General features: G+C 35.7%; 1 protein-coding gene across 4 annotated transcripts in view; it reads left to right on the top strand.

Moving 5' to 3' along the window:
• LOC106871826 (TATA element modulatory factor) overlaps positions 1 to 13,807 on the top strand; it is an 80,450-nt gene that overhangs the window by 62,795 nt on the left and 3,848 nt on the right. For all 4 annotated transcript variants that reach the window (XM_052967067.1, XM_014918526.2, XM_014918525.2 and 1 more), the window contains 8 exons: positions 1,083 to 1,184; positions 1,681 to 1,873; positions 2,649 to 2,718; positions 4,759 to 4,851; positions 8,894 to 9,019; positions 10,697 to 10,858; positions 11,369 to 11,494; positions 12,831 to 12,941. In XM_052967067.1, coding sequence (XP_052823027.1) covers positions 1,083 to 1,184; positions 1,681 to 1,873; positions 2,649 to 2,718; positions 4,759 to 4,851; positions 8,894 to 9,019; positions 10,697 to 10,858; positions 11,369 to 11,494; positions 12,831 to 12,941 — 983 coding nt within the window. The remainder of the gene's footprint in view (positions 1 to 1,082; positions 1,185 to 1,680; positions 1,874 to 2,648; positions 2,719 to 4,758; positions 4,852 to 8,893; positions 9,020 to 10,696; positions 10,859 to 11,368; positions 11,495 to 12,830; positions 12,942 to 13,807) is intronic.

The raw sequence follows: 13,807 nt of genomic DNA on the forward strand, positions 1-13,807 counted from the left end.
AAATTCCACTTTTTTTTTTTTTTTTTTTGTGGTAATGGATTATGAAGTAGAGAGAGAGAGCAGTGCCCATGACTTTCTTTTGCAGGGCCTCCAAGGTTGGGGACATTAGCGTCATCATTATCCTCATCGTCTTAACATCCACTTTTCTATGCTTGCATTGGTTGGACAGAATTTGTTGAGACAGATTTCTCTACTGTCAGATGCTCTTCCTGTCACCAACCTTCACCTGTAAGCTAATATTTTCTTACAGCTGGACATGTTTTCATGGAACATTGAAACAAAGGGCACTGCTTGTATGATGGTGACACTCATTTATGACAATCATATGTTGTCAAGGCTAGGAAATGCCAACTCATATGCATGTAGACACTCACAGGCAGACACACACACACACACACACTCAAGACAACCCACCCAACACAACAGAGCATTGGTGTGCATACTGGTGCCATGTAAAAAGCACTGAGTGCATTCTGTAAAGTGGTTGGTGTTAGGAAGAGCATCCAGCCATAGAAACCAAGCCTAAACAGACTATGGAATCTGGTGCAGCCCTTGGCCTTTGCCAGTTCCTGTCAAGCCATCCAACTAATGTCACCATGGAAAACAGACATTAAATGTTGTTGTTGATGATGATGATGATGATGATGATCACACACACACACAATAGGCACTTTTTAGTCTCTATCTACCAAGGCTTTGCTCGGCTGAGGGCTCTAGCAGATGACATTTGGGATTGGACCCAGAACTAAGTCATTGGGAATCAAGCTTCCCAACCGCACAGAACCACTGATGCAATACAAACCACATATCTATTGAGCTATGTGAGTGGAAATGTTTCTGTTTTTCATATCAAATTAATATTTATAATGTCTAACATGTTGGTTATATCCTAGAAAATATTTTGTGTAATGTGTTCTATCAGTTCTCAAAAAATAGACCAGGGGAGGAGGAAACTTATATTTTAATTTAGTTTAGAAAAGAATTTTCGATGATGAAGGGATGTTATTATTTTTTTGCATATCTGATTCAACATTGTTTCACAAATTCCTCTTGTTTAAAATCACATACATTATGTTTTGTAGCTACTCGTCCTCTGTTACGGCAGATAGAAAATCTACAGTCCACATATGGTGCCCAGTCATTGCTGTGGGAGAAAAGAGAAAAAGCTCTTACAGAAAGAATCTGTAAGTTTTGAGAAGGTTTTTTTTTTCTCTAACAAGCATATTAATATAATGAAAAAAGCGACATAACTGAAATTTCAATTAAAAATAATGGAAATCAATTAGTTCTATCTTTCCCTCAAGCTTTTACTTTTTCAATTAGGGCAAGTAGATTATCATTTGCTGATAAATTACCATTTGCTGATGAAAGAAGAAAGTAATATTTCATATCTTTGTTACCAAGTTTTATATATCTATGATGGTAGTTTATTCAACTGAGACAGTAAATTGAATGTTTCCTAGTTTTATGTACTACTTGAGCCTATCATTCCATCAGTGGTTGATAATTGTAGATAACTTTAGATATCTATAAAATACCAATACAATATCTTACATTATCAATAAATTTATTAATAAAAAAATTACTAATTCCAGTCTACTTTACTGAGGTATGATTTTACACTTGTTTTCTTCTTTCTATTATTCATTTGTTTTTATTGTCTTAATATTTTCATTGAAGCGGAAATCCAGCAGCAGTTAGCTGTGGCTGAAGAAAAGGAAAATATTAGCAGTGAGAAAATCCTAACATTATCTTCAAAAATTAAAGCATTAGAAACACAAAATACCAGTATGAGACAAGAAAAATGTCAACTTTCAGCACAATTAGAAATGGAAAAATCTAAAAGAGAAATGCTGGAAGATAGCCAGAACAAGTAAATGTCACTTCAGTTTTCAAAAAATAAAAAAGTTTTTTTTTTTAATACTTAATTTTAAAAGTATACGACATCATTAATTTAATAAAGTTAGTTTTCATTGTAGACGTTTTGTAACAATCTATAAAATGGAAAATTTTACATTTTCTATTTTGTGTGAAATATATTTGAAGAACATAGATATGTTATAGATTCAAATCTTCTGTATATTTCTGAACTTTCTTCCATTAATGCCAGTTAGAGGGCCAACAAAGTGAGTGCGACAATATTCTCAAAGATATTGACTTTTCTTTATTTAATGAAATGAAAACACTGAATATGAAAGTAGCTATTAAATTTATTTGTAGCTGTTTTCTACTTGAGAAAGTTGAAGTAAGCTTTCTTTTTATAAATTTACTTGTGTTCAATGCCACTGCATGGAGCTTGGGGCAAGTGTCTTCAAAGCTTTATGTGAATAATTGAGTTTATATCTCAGACTTATGATCAAAAGTGATCCATCTTTGGCCATTTCATCTTATTTTTCAGGTCTTATCTAAAATAATGTTTCCCACTCATTTCTTTTTAAGATGGTAGAGTGTGAACTGTAGGAGATTTTGAATGACTGCTAAATCAGATATCGTTACTAAACTAGATATCTGTTACTAAATGATATTCCATTTGTTTTAGTTTAATCGACATCATCAATAAAGAAATAATAATAACATATGCTCTAATACTTTAGTTATTGTATTTATATCATGCAATGTGATGATTTTTATGTTATTTTATATTTCAGTGCCACGTGTCAGTTGGCTGCTTTACGCCAACAAATGTCCAATGAGGTGATGGAATTAAAAAAAGATAAGGTAAATATAGTCTTTATTTCTAAAAAAGATTGAGAAGAATGTTGGTATGGTTGAATGGTTAGAGCATTTGCTTTGCAATGACTTGGGTTTGATCCTACTGCATACCATCTTGCCTTCTACTATAGACTTCAGCTGACCAGTGTCTTGTAAGTGAAATCTGATAAATGGAAACTGTATGGATGCCCATTGTATGTGTGTGTGTGATTGTCCTTATGTATCATCACATTCACCCCATTTTCCTGTAAACAAATGTCTCACAGCAGTTCTGCAAAGATCTGGAATAAAGAACCTTATTTGAAAAGGTGTAATGTTTGGTATCAGTCTGTAAAATACTGGCTGAAGAAGTCTCATCCAGCTTATGTTAGTATCAAAAAAGCGACTGAATTTGGAATGAGTACTTAGTGGTAGTTAGGAGTTTACACTCTGATGAACTGCTGTCTTTGATAAGGTAAAGTCGTCTACTTTCAGTCACCCAAACATCTCAGAAACCCGAATTAACTCCAGTCTCATGAGCTTGCTGCCTCCTGGCAGACTTTTACTATTTTCAAAGTGTACATCTTAATGTATCTTGGTTTGGTTTTGCAATTTTAATTACTTTGTTTGAGAAGATTTATGATGAAAATCATTTCAGTTGCAACCAGATATCTATCTTTCTCGTGGATATTGTATATTTAGGATTGCATTGGTATAATATATCCTTCTCTTTTCAGAATAGTAGGTTTTATTTGAGTGATATTTGACTACTACTTCTAGCAGATCAAATGATCATGTAAGGTCTTCCTCATAGGCCCACTGTTTTGCAACTTTGAAATAATTTCTATCAGGTAAAGTGATAGCATAGAGCAGTGGTTCTCAATATTTTGACTTTATGGTGCACTGAAGATGATATAAAAAAAATTACTAGAACTCTTCACATAGAAATTTAAAAAAGCAGAAAGGTAAAAACATTTAGAAGAATAAAGAAAATTATTGCTTACATTGTCTTGTTAATCATACTTATTTGTTGGTTAGTTTAATGTCTGTTTTTCCATTCTAGTATGGGTTGGATTGGAACTTATTTGAGATTGCATTTTATAGCCAGACGCTCTTTCACCAATCCTTGTTTTCTGAGTGAGGGATATTTTTTTTTATTTCACTGGTATTGGAAAGCATAAGATGACCATAAAGCTAACAAGTAATGTAAACATATCAATGTTTTATTGAGGCAGTGACAAGTGAAGCCATGAAATGTCATCATTCACACACACACACACACACACACACACATATACATATGATGGCTTTCATACAGTTTCTGTCAACCATTTCCACTCAAAAAGCATTGGTTGACATTGAGCTATAGTAAAAGACTCTTGCCCCAGCTGCTGCACAGTAAGACTAAACCTGAAACCATATAGTTACAATCTTCTTAACCACATAGCCATGCTTGCACCCAACAAAACTACTAAAGAATTACTCATTTGTTTCTTTGCTTTAATGTAATAATGTGATTTACAATACGTGAATTTTATGTATCTTCTTCCTTATATTCCTTAATTTCAAATTCAAATTTCTCATCATGTGCCATGTTGTGAGATAGTTATCTCCTCTGTATTAACAGCCATAACCCAAAGGATGCTACATATAATTTTAAATGTTTGGTTATTTTTCTAAAATTTAAGATAAACTCAATTATTTCAAGTATCTGTCTTTGTTGCTAGAAATAAGGTCTTTGAGAGAATCCATTTCTTTCATATCAAAGATTCACACATTTAATCGATATAAAATAACCCTTAGAATTTTTGAAGCTTTGCAAGTAATCTTAGATACTAGAATATAAAGCATATGTTTCCTAATCATTTGAAAATCATTTCTAAAAATATTTTAGATTTCAAATTTGAATATCATTAATAGGAAATGTTATATGAAAACAAAAATATATTATCATATTAAAATAAAAAAATATTGTCCAGATCTGCAAAAAATTTAAAATATAAAAAAGAAAAGAAAAAATTATTATACTTGCTTTTCTTTTAACTTAGCTTTTTTTAAAAATTTTAGGTTTATCTTGAAGCTCAGCTGGAAATTGAAAAAACCAAAGTTGATAACGAGAAGAAAAAACTTATCCAGTCCCTTGAACAATTAAAAGAAATGGTATGTTGTTTACCTATTTTTACTAATGATGGGTATGAAGTAGAATGAAATGAGAATTAACAGAAGCCTTATATACACACACACACACACACACACACACATATATGCATATACATTATATAGTAATGCTTCAACAAGTAGCAAAGCACTTGATCAGCTAAGAGAGTAAAGAAAATGTTTTTATTTCGCCACTTTTCAAGCTTATAGTTTTTCGTTCTACCATTTTATATATATAATACAGGCTGATCAACCCTCTAAAAGTGAGATAAGTATCATTAGCAAACATATTCTTGATACTATCAACTCCGATATCAGAAGGGTTACATGGTTGACTCTGTGGAACTCCAGCACAGCCATTATTGACTGGTTCTGCGGTATCAAGAATAAATCAGCCTGCAGATTCACCCAGTTTGACATTGTCGACTTCTACCCTTCCATATCTAAGCCCTCCTTCTGAAGGCCCTAACTTTTGCTGAGCCAGAATTATCATGAATGCCAGAAAGTCAATTCTGGTCCATGATGATTCCTTCTGGGTGAAGAAAGGTGATCCATTGTTTGATGTCTCTATGGGGAGCTTTGACGGGGCTAAAATTGCTAACCTTGTAGGGTTATATATCTTGGATACTCTTGAGAGACATACCCACTCACATAGGTCGGCCCTCTATAGGGACAACGGCCTGGCTATCTCAAGCCATATGAATGGCCAGGAAGGACTTGATAAAAATATTTAAGGAGTTTGGCCTGTCCATAACGGTTACCACCAACCTGACTACAGTCGATTTCTTGGACGTTATCTTAGACCTGAGTATGAGGAAACAGTATACATCCACAAGAGCTCAAACCATAGCCCCACTGTAATTAGAAACATGGTTTCAGGCATTAGCAAACAACTATCTAATCTCTCGGCCAATAGAGAGATCTTTATCAGGGTTGCACCCCACCCCTCACACAACGATGCTTTGCCTTAGAGCGGGTTTACTGAGAAGCTCACATATGTGGACAACCCCCAAACACTCTCTCCTCACCCCAAAAGGATTAAGTAAAAGAAAATTATATGGTATAACATCCCTTTCAACCTAGAAGCTTTCACCAACGTAGCTAGGGAGCTTCCTGTTGTTAATTAAGAAACACTTCCCCAGAGGCCACAAGTATTACAAACTCTTCAACCCCCATAATGTCAAAGTGAGCTACTCCTTAGACAACATCGTATCTAACATCGCATGCATCAACAAACATAAAAATGCACCTGCTTCAACCCCAACCTGCAACTGCTAAAACTGCACCATGTCCCCTCTAGAAGGATCCTGCATCTGAAGGGCCGTATTATACAGAGCCACCCTTACACCATCTGATGGCATTACAAGGAACTATACAGGTATGACAGCTAATGACTTCAAAGGAAGACACTTCTAGCATATGCACTTGTTCAAATCTAGGGACAGAGAGAACTCTACTTCCTTGTCTCTGGAGACACCATGACCTCTGAGATGAAACACCCAGCATCAAGTGGACTGTTGTCAACAGAGCGTCACCATATTCACTCCGCACCCCCAACTGCCAGCTCTGCCTCCATAAAAAACTGCATATCCTCCAACAATCAGCAGCATCCATCAACAAGAAATACAATTTATCTTATTGCTGTCACCAGAGGCAAATTTCAAGCCACTAACTGCCGACAACCTGGATATACCACCTTAGTACCAGCTGCTACTCTGCACCACCTGCACCACCATCAACCAACCCCCATGAACAGGACCACCAATTAACAAACCCCAATGCTTACCAATTCCCATCGCATACCAATCCCCAACTTTTGTTATGCACATGTATATTCATGCATGCATATGTGCGCAAACTGGTATGCATGCGTATATGCATATGTATATAGAAATTAATACACATGTGTGTATGCACTTGTATCTGTGTGTGTGCATGCACGCATGTTTGTTCATATATGTGTGTGGGCATGCGCTCCTATGTACAGATGCGCATGCTTGCATCAATACAGACATACACACAAAACCATATGAGTGCATCTACACACCCACATATACAACTATATAATTGCACACACCACCCCTTCCTACTTCCCCTCCAATAACCCGACCGATTTCCTATCCACCATGTGGTCAATTTCCTGTCTACCACAGTCGATTTCCTGTTCACCATGCTGTATTTTCCAACTAACTGTTACCAATATACCAACATCAAACTACGACGCTGAGTGACCTTTCTTGAGCAATCGCAGCCCACTTTACAGTAATAACAATCAACTTCTGTCATTCAAATTCCAAATGGCTAAAGATTAGCATCACGCTTGAAACTCAAGAGTACCAACAAATTTGAATCAAACTGTTTTGATCCATTTCAATTTACTCTACTTAGAGATTTTAATAATTGAATTAAAGGTTTACACTATTTGGAATCAGAAGCTACAGAAAGCTTGTAGCTGTAGGGAGTTGATATTAGTAATGGAATGTCTTTAAGTGTTTCTTATTTTAGTGTTAGTTAAGAAACATATTGGGAGAATTTATTTTTTGAAGATCCCCAATATATGGTTTTTTAAGTAATTCTTGTGTAAAGGATGAGAAAGAGTTTTTTGTAGGGACTGACATATAATCAGTTGTTTGTTTGTCAAAGTCCTTTTGTTGCTCTTCACATCATCAATGACATGCCTTCTCTCTTCAAGGTCTTTACACACACATGCACACACACACTTCCTTTAGTACTTCAAACGTGATCAGCACAATAGTCAGAAATAATTTCACAAAAAATTGCAAATAGACACCACTTGTATGGCAGTCATATTTACTTACAGTTAGTATGCAATATCAAGGCAAGGAGATATGAACACACAAACACACCATGGGCTTCTTTCAGTTTCCAATCTACCAAATGCACTCTCAAGACTTCAGTTGGCCATAGGCTATTATATCTTTATAAGACCTACTTTAGGCCTGAGTTGACTAAAGACTTGTGAGTGGATTTGGTAGATGGAAACAGAAAAGAAGCCCATTATGTATACATGTGTGTGTATTCATATCTTCTTGCCTTGATATTGCATACTGATTGTAAATGAATGTCACGCCTATACAGGCAGTATCTGTTTGCACACTTCCATGAAAACATGCCTGATTATTGTGTTGGTCATGTTCAAAGGAAACAGATGAGGTTGACAAGAGTTGAAAAGTATGCAGCTCTAGAAAATCTGCTTCGACGAATTTTGTTTGACTATGGAAATGTGGCCATTAAAAAAATATGTGTATTAGTATTTATTTAATTATCATTGGTATTTAATGTCCATTTTTCCATGCTTGCCTGGGTTGGATGAAATTTGTTGAGGTGGATTTTCTATGACCAGATGCCCTTTCAGTTGCCAACTATCACTTGTTTCCAAGTAAGGTAATATTTCCCCTTGACTACACGTCTTGGAAGATTAGAAGCGAAGGGCACCACTTTGCAAGATGATGACACTCACTTATAATAACTATCATGTGACATCAAGGCAGGAAGGCAGTAACACACACAACTTTGGTCAGCTCAGGGTACCATGCAGTGTGACTGAACCTGAAATCATGTGGTTTGGAAGCAAACTTCTTGCCACACACCTACACACACGTACAAATATGATTTGGTCTGAAAGTTTGTGAGTGTGTGTTTTGGGGTTTTTTGAGTTTTTTTTAAGCAAATAGTTTTACAGCTGGAAGCTTTGCCTGGTGCTAATCTTTCAAATGTGAAGTAGAGAGTGGCACCTATCAGTCTGACAACTGGAGCAATATGAAGGCTACAATAGTAAGGTTTAAACCTCAATGCATTACCTTAGTCTCACAACTATTTGCCTCTTGTACTTAAATATACATACATGTTAACTGAATATTTTTGTGATCAGAATACGAATTGTAATCAGGACCTTCACATGTTTCTTGTTTCTATCATTTCTCTCCCTTCAGTCATTCTCATAAATTTTACTAAAACAAATTTTTTCCACTATGTATACCAGTTCCTTGAACCACTGTGAATAGCATATGTGTTTTGATTTCAGGAGAAAAACTTCTACAGTCGGGGAAGCCCTTCACCTATATCATCCAATCGAACTAGTCCTAATAACCCTATAGAAGCCACATCAATGTCAATGACCAATTCGTTATCGGCCAGTGGCCTATCACAGGTAATGCTTCCCTCTTCTGTTATCTTTTAACTCTCTGAGTGGTTGGCGTTAGGAAGGGCATCCAGCTGTAGAAACTCTGCCAAATTAGATTGGAGCCTGGTGTTGCCATCCGGTTTCACCAGTCCTCAGTCAAATCGTTAAACGATGATGATGATGATGATGATGATATATATATTTAACTGAAATATTCAAATACTGAGATTTGAAGTTAGATGTCACTACTGTTCATATCATCTGTGGATAAATTCAAAATTTGTGGGTTTTTTTTAATCAACCTTGAAAGGAGGAAAGGTAGGGTTTGATCTCAGAATACAGTGTCAGAACTCAGAACATATACAACTAGGTATTCTATTGGATGTTCTTACAACTCTGTCACTGTGATCTCTATAAATACAAATATATTTAAAATTTAGATAACATTATGAATACATCTGTATAATATTTTGTTAATAATCTTACTCTAATGACTTTTTAATTATTTTCTAAAAAATTAAATGACATGCCAGAGATTAGGTTCTACAGTTACTACTATCACTAAACTTTAGGATCTAGATTACAAAATAATGTCAATATTTTGCTAGTTCTGAAGGTTTCAGTATCTCTTAGTTTTTCTTAAGAAATAGTTTTGTTGTTGCTGTTGTTTAACTCAAGATCCATCTTGGTCAAGCTGATGTACAATATGACCAAAGATGTTCCATCCTATTGTATCTTTTCCCCAAACCAGTATTTCTCATGGGTACTGTGAGGGTTGCTTTGAGTAACTCTTTTACTGTGGACATCAGATACATCCATGCAAAATCTTGTTATTCTTAACTGTGAAATGCAGTTTATATACCAGTCTATTTTTTGTTGAGGAATGTCATATTTGAAACTTTTTTTTTAGTGAGATATGTCAAATTTATTGAGGGGCATGTGACTTGTAGAAATACCAAATCAATCTTTTGGTAAATTTTTAATATCATTACTGGAATATCCATGAAATTTAATTTCACTTTTAAAGGGTCAATAAAATTAAGATGGCTTTAAGCTTTTTAAACATGCCTAACTCTATAGTAAAGAAAGAAGAATTAGATAGATGCTAACTCTATTTTGCAGTGTGGAAGGTGTTTATAAGCCATTTAAAAACACACAAAAACCATTAGATTCATTTCAACATTTAAATTTAATTTGTCAAAATATTTTTGTCACTTTGAGACCGCGGCCTATTCACTGACAAAATTCCGTGCAACACAGAATTTTGCTAGTGAACAGGTTGTGGTCTCAAAGCAACGAAAATATTTTGACAAATTAAATTTAAATGTTGAAGTGAATATAACGGTTTTTGTGTTGCTTTTAAATGGCTTATAAGCACCTTCCATGCTGCAATTGTTTTTGTTTCAGCACACGATCTCAGATCAGGTCACTTACTGTAATTCTATTTTGTTTTTTCATTAATGAAGTGTTGGGGTGGAAAAAAATTTCACTAATATTGCATGGGGTGTACCTTTTGGTTTGAGGAATCCTTTATGAGCCACCTCATCCAATATACATCTACTTTTTGAAGACAGTAGTATGATCTGAGGATGATTGGATTGCTATTTCTAACAGACTAACTGACCATGTAGGGTCCCATCAATGTCTTGATAAATATATTATTTGAACATTTATACAGTAATTAACTGAATGCTTTCTTTTCAGGATGATCTAGACAAAAGCTTATTGTTTGTAAGCACATCAGCTAGTGGAAGTAAATCTAGCCTCTATGAACATTTACGTCAAGGAGGAGGTGGAGCTGCTAATTTACTTGAGAATTTACAGTCGCAACTGAAACAGAAAGAAGGAGAAATAACTCAGCTACAAGTAATTATTTCTGGTTCTTTTTTTAAGTGTTTCTTGATTGATTTTGGCTGTTTCACAAAGTAACTCTAATTTCCATGGACTATGTAATTTAATCAAACTTTGCCAGAATTATTTGTTAACATTTATGAAAAACAATTAACATCAAGGTCTGTATTTTGAAAGTTTGGAATTTCTGTGTCATGCTGAATCTCCCTGAGAACTACATTAAGGATATGTGTGTCTGTGGAGTGCTCAGCCACTTGCACATTGATTTCATGAGTAGGTTGTTCTATTGATCAAATCAACTGGAACACTCATCATCATAACTGACAGAATGCCAGACCATATAAAGTTGATATTTGTCAAAAATTTTAGAGTCAGTGTAAATGATTGTGTTCCAATCCCAAAATTTGATGGTTTTGACCTGTGATAGGAATCAGTAATTATGCTATGAATCTGTATACAACAGTTGTACTACAATAAAAGTTATTTGCTGAATGTTGCAGTACTTACTTTTATTTTTCATTATAGGATGATATTAGTCAACTTGAAAGGACCAGAGAATCTATGGCTAGAGAATTGGTTAATCTTTCAAACTTAAATGATAATCTTCAAGAACAGGTAACAGAACTTCCAGAGATCAAAGAAAAGCATTCTGTAAGTACAAAAGTTATCTTTTTCCATCCAGCATGCTTAAGTAAATGGTAGTTATGTAAAATATAATGTTTATCACTAGGTTAGCAACTTTTATCTTGCAAGCTCATGGGTGCTGGTGCCATGTAGAAGTACCTTTGCTGGTGCCATATAAAAGCACCCATGCTGGTTTCACATTAAAGCACCCAATATGCTCTGTAAACTGGTTGTCATTAGGAAGGGCATCCAGCTATAGAAATTATGCCAAACTGGACAAATGGAGCCCAGGCAACCCTTGAGCTAGCCAATTCCTATCAAGCCATCCCACTCATACCAGCATGGAGAATGGATGCTAGATGATAATGATGATGATGATGATGATGATAAAATGAATGTATCTCTTGTAATGATTTGCTGATAATAATGAATACTGTTTTATCTTTTACTCTTCTCAATCATTGAATTGTGGCAATGCTGGAGCACTGCTTTGAAGGTTTGAAACTAATTGACCCCAGTACTTATATTTTTTAAGTCTGCTACTTATTCTTTTGCTCTGTGCCAAACTGCTGATTTACAAGGACATAAACAAACCAACATTAGTTGTCAAACAGTGTTGGGCAAAATACAAACACAAAAATACATAAACACACACAATGGGTTTTCACACAGTTCCTGTCCACCAAGGCATTTGTTGGCCAAGGGCCATAGTAGAAAACACTTGCCTAAGGTTTCATGCTGTGGGACAGAACCTGAAACCACATAGTTGGCAAGCGAGCTTCTGAACCCATGCACCCATTCCTGCATCTATGTTTAAAAAGGGTGGAGGCGCAATGGCCCAGTGGTTAGGGCAGCGGATTCACGGTCGTAGTATCGCAGTTTCGATTCCCAGACCGGGCGTTGTGAGTGTTTATTGAGCGAAAACACATAAAGCTCCACGAGGCTCCGGCAGGGGATGGTGGCGAACCCTGCTGTACTCTTTCACTACAACTTTCTCTCACTCTTACTTCCTGTTTCTGTTGTGCATGTAATTCAAAGGGTCAGCCTTGTCACACTGTGTCACGCTGAATATCCCCGAGAACTACGTTAAGGGCACACGTGTATGGAGTGCTTGGCCACTTTCACGTTAATTTCACAAGCAGGCTGTTCCATTGATCGGATCAACTGGAACCCTCAACGTCGTAAGTGACGGAGTGCCAACACAAGTTTAAAAAGGATTCAAAATAGTTCAAAAGTTGTTTCAATAATCAGTTGGAATGCAGAGTATTTTGGTTTGCTGGATGGTGTTCTTGTCAGTGGTGAATAGGTTTCTGTTGGTGTTGACCGATTATGTTGTTCATCTTATAAATTTTGTTTTTAACAGGAATTGTATCAGCGATATAACGCTCTTTTACAAATGTATGGTGAAAAAGTTGAAGAAGCTGAAGAACTGCGCATGGATTTGCAAGATATTAAAAAGATGTACAAGGACCAAGTAAGAATACTTCACATATAAGAAAAATATTTTTAAAAACCTGTGAAATATTAGTTTCAAATTTTGGGCAGCAGTTTTGAGAGAGGGTCCAAGTCAAATCAACCCTAGTGTGCAACTGGTACTTATTTTATCGACCCTGAAAGGATGAAAAGCAAAGTCAACCATGGCAGAATTTGAACTCAGAACATAGAGATGGATGAAAAGCTGCTAAGCAGTTTGCCCAGTAATCTAACAATTCTGTCAGCTGGCTGCCTCAAACCTTGTGAAATATTATTGTCATTTAACATCAAAGTGGGCCTGTGACCAATTGCATTTCAGCTATAACCATCCTGTACCTTTATCAGGCAATGTGTATATTGGACTATATTATCTAATGAGTCCCTCCCTTTCTCAAAATAGTATGGTGAAATTTGAGAGAGATTTGGCTGCTATTTCTAGCAAATTGAGTGACCCCTGTAGCTTGTAAACCTGTAATATTTGCTTTATAAATAATAGTCCTCCATCTCTCAAATATTTTATTAATTTCTGCGATTAACTTTAGAGTCAACCTAGCTAAAACCAAAATCCTAATAAGTAGGAAGGTAGATAAAACACAAACCCCTTCAGGTAGATGGCCCTGCTCAGTATGTAGAAAAGGAGTAGGTAGTAACTCTATAAGATGTACCTGGTGCAAGCTATGGACACATAAGAGGTGCAGCAACATCAAAGGCAGGTTAACTAGCAAGTTAGTTTTTGTTTGTGGCAGATGTTCAGGTGCAATAAAGACTGTAAACAAACAGGAAACAACTTCTATCTCATTCCAGGGTGAAAAACTAGAGGTAGTCGATAGCTTCCGCTATCTGGGCGACCAAGTTAGTAGTGGGGGT

This window comes from Octopus bimaculoides, chromosome 4 (assembly GCF_001194135.2).
Source record: "Octopus bimaculoides isolate UCB-OBI-ISO-001 chromosome 4, ASM119413v2, whole genome shotgun sequence".
NCBI lineage: Eukaryota > Metazoa > Mollusca > Cephalopoda > Octopoda > Octopodidae > Octopus > Octopus bimaculoides.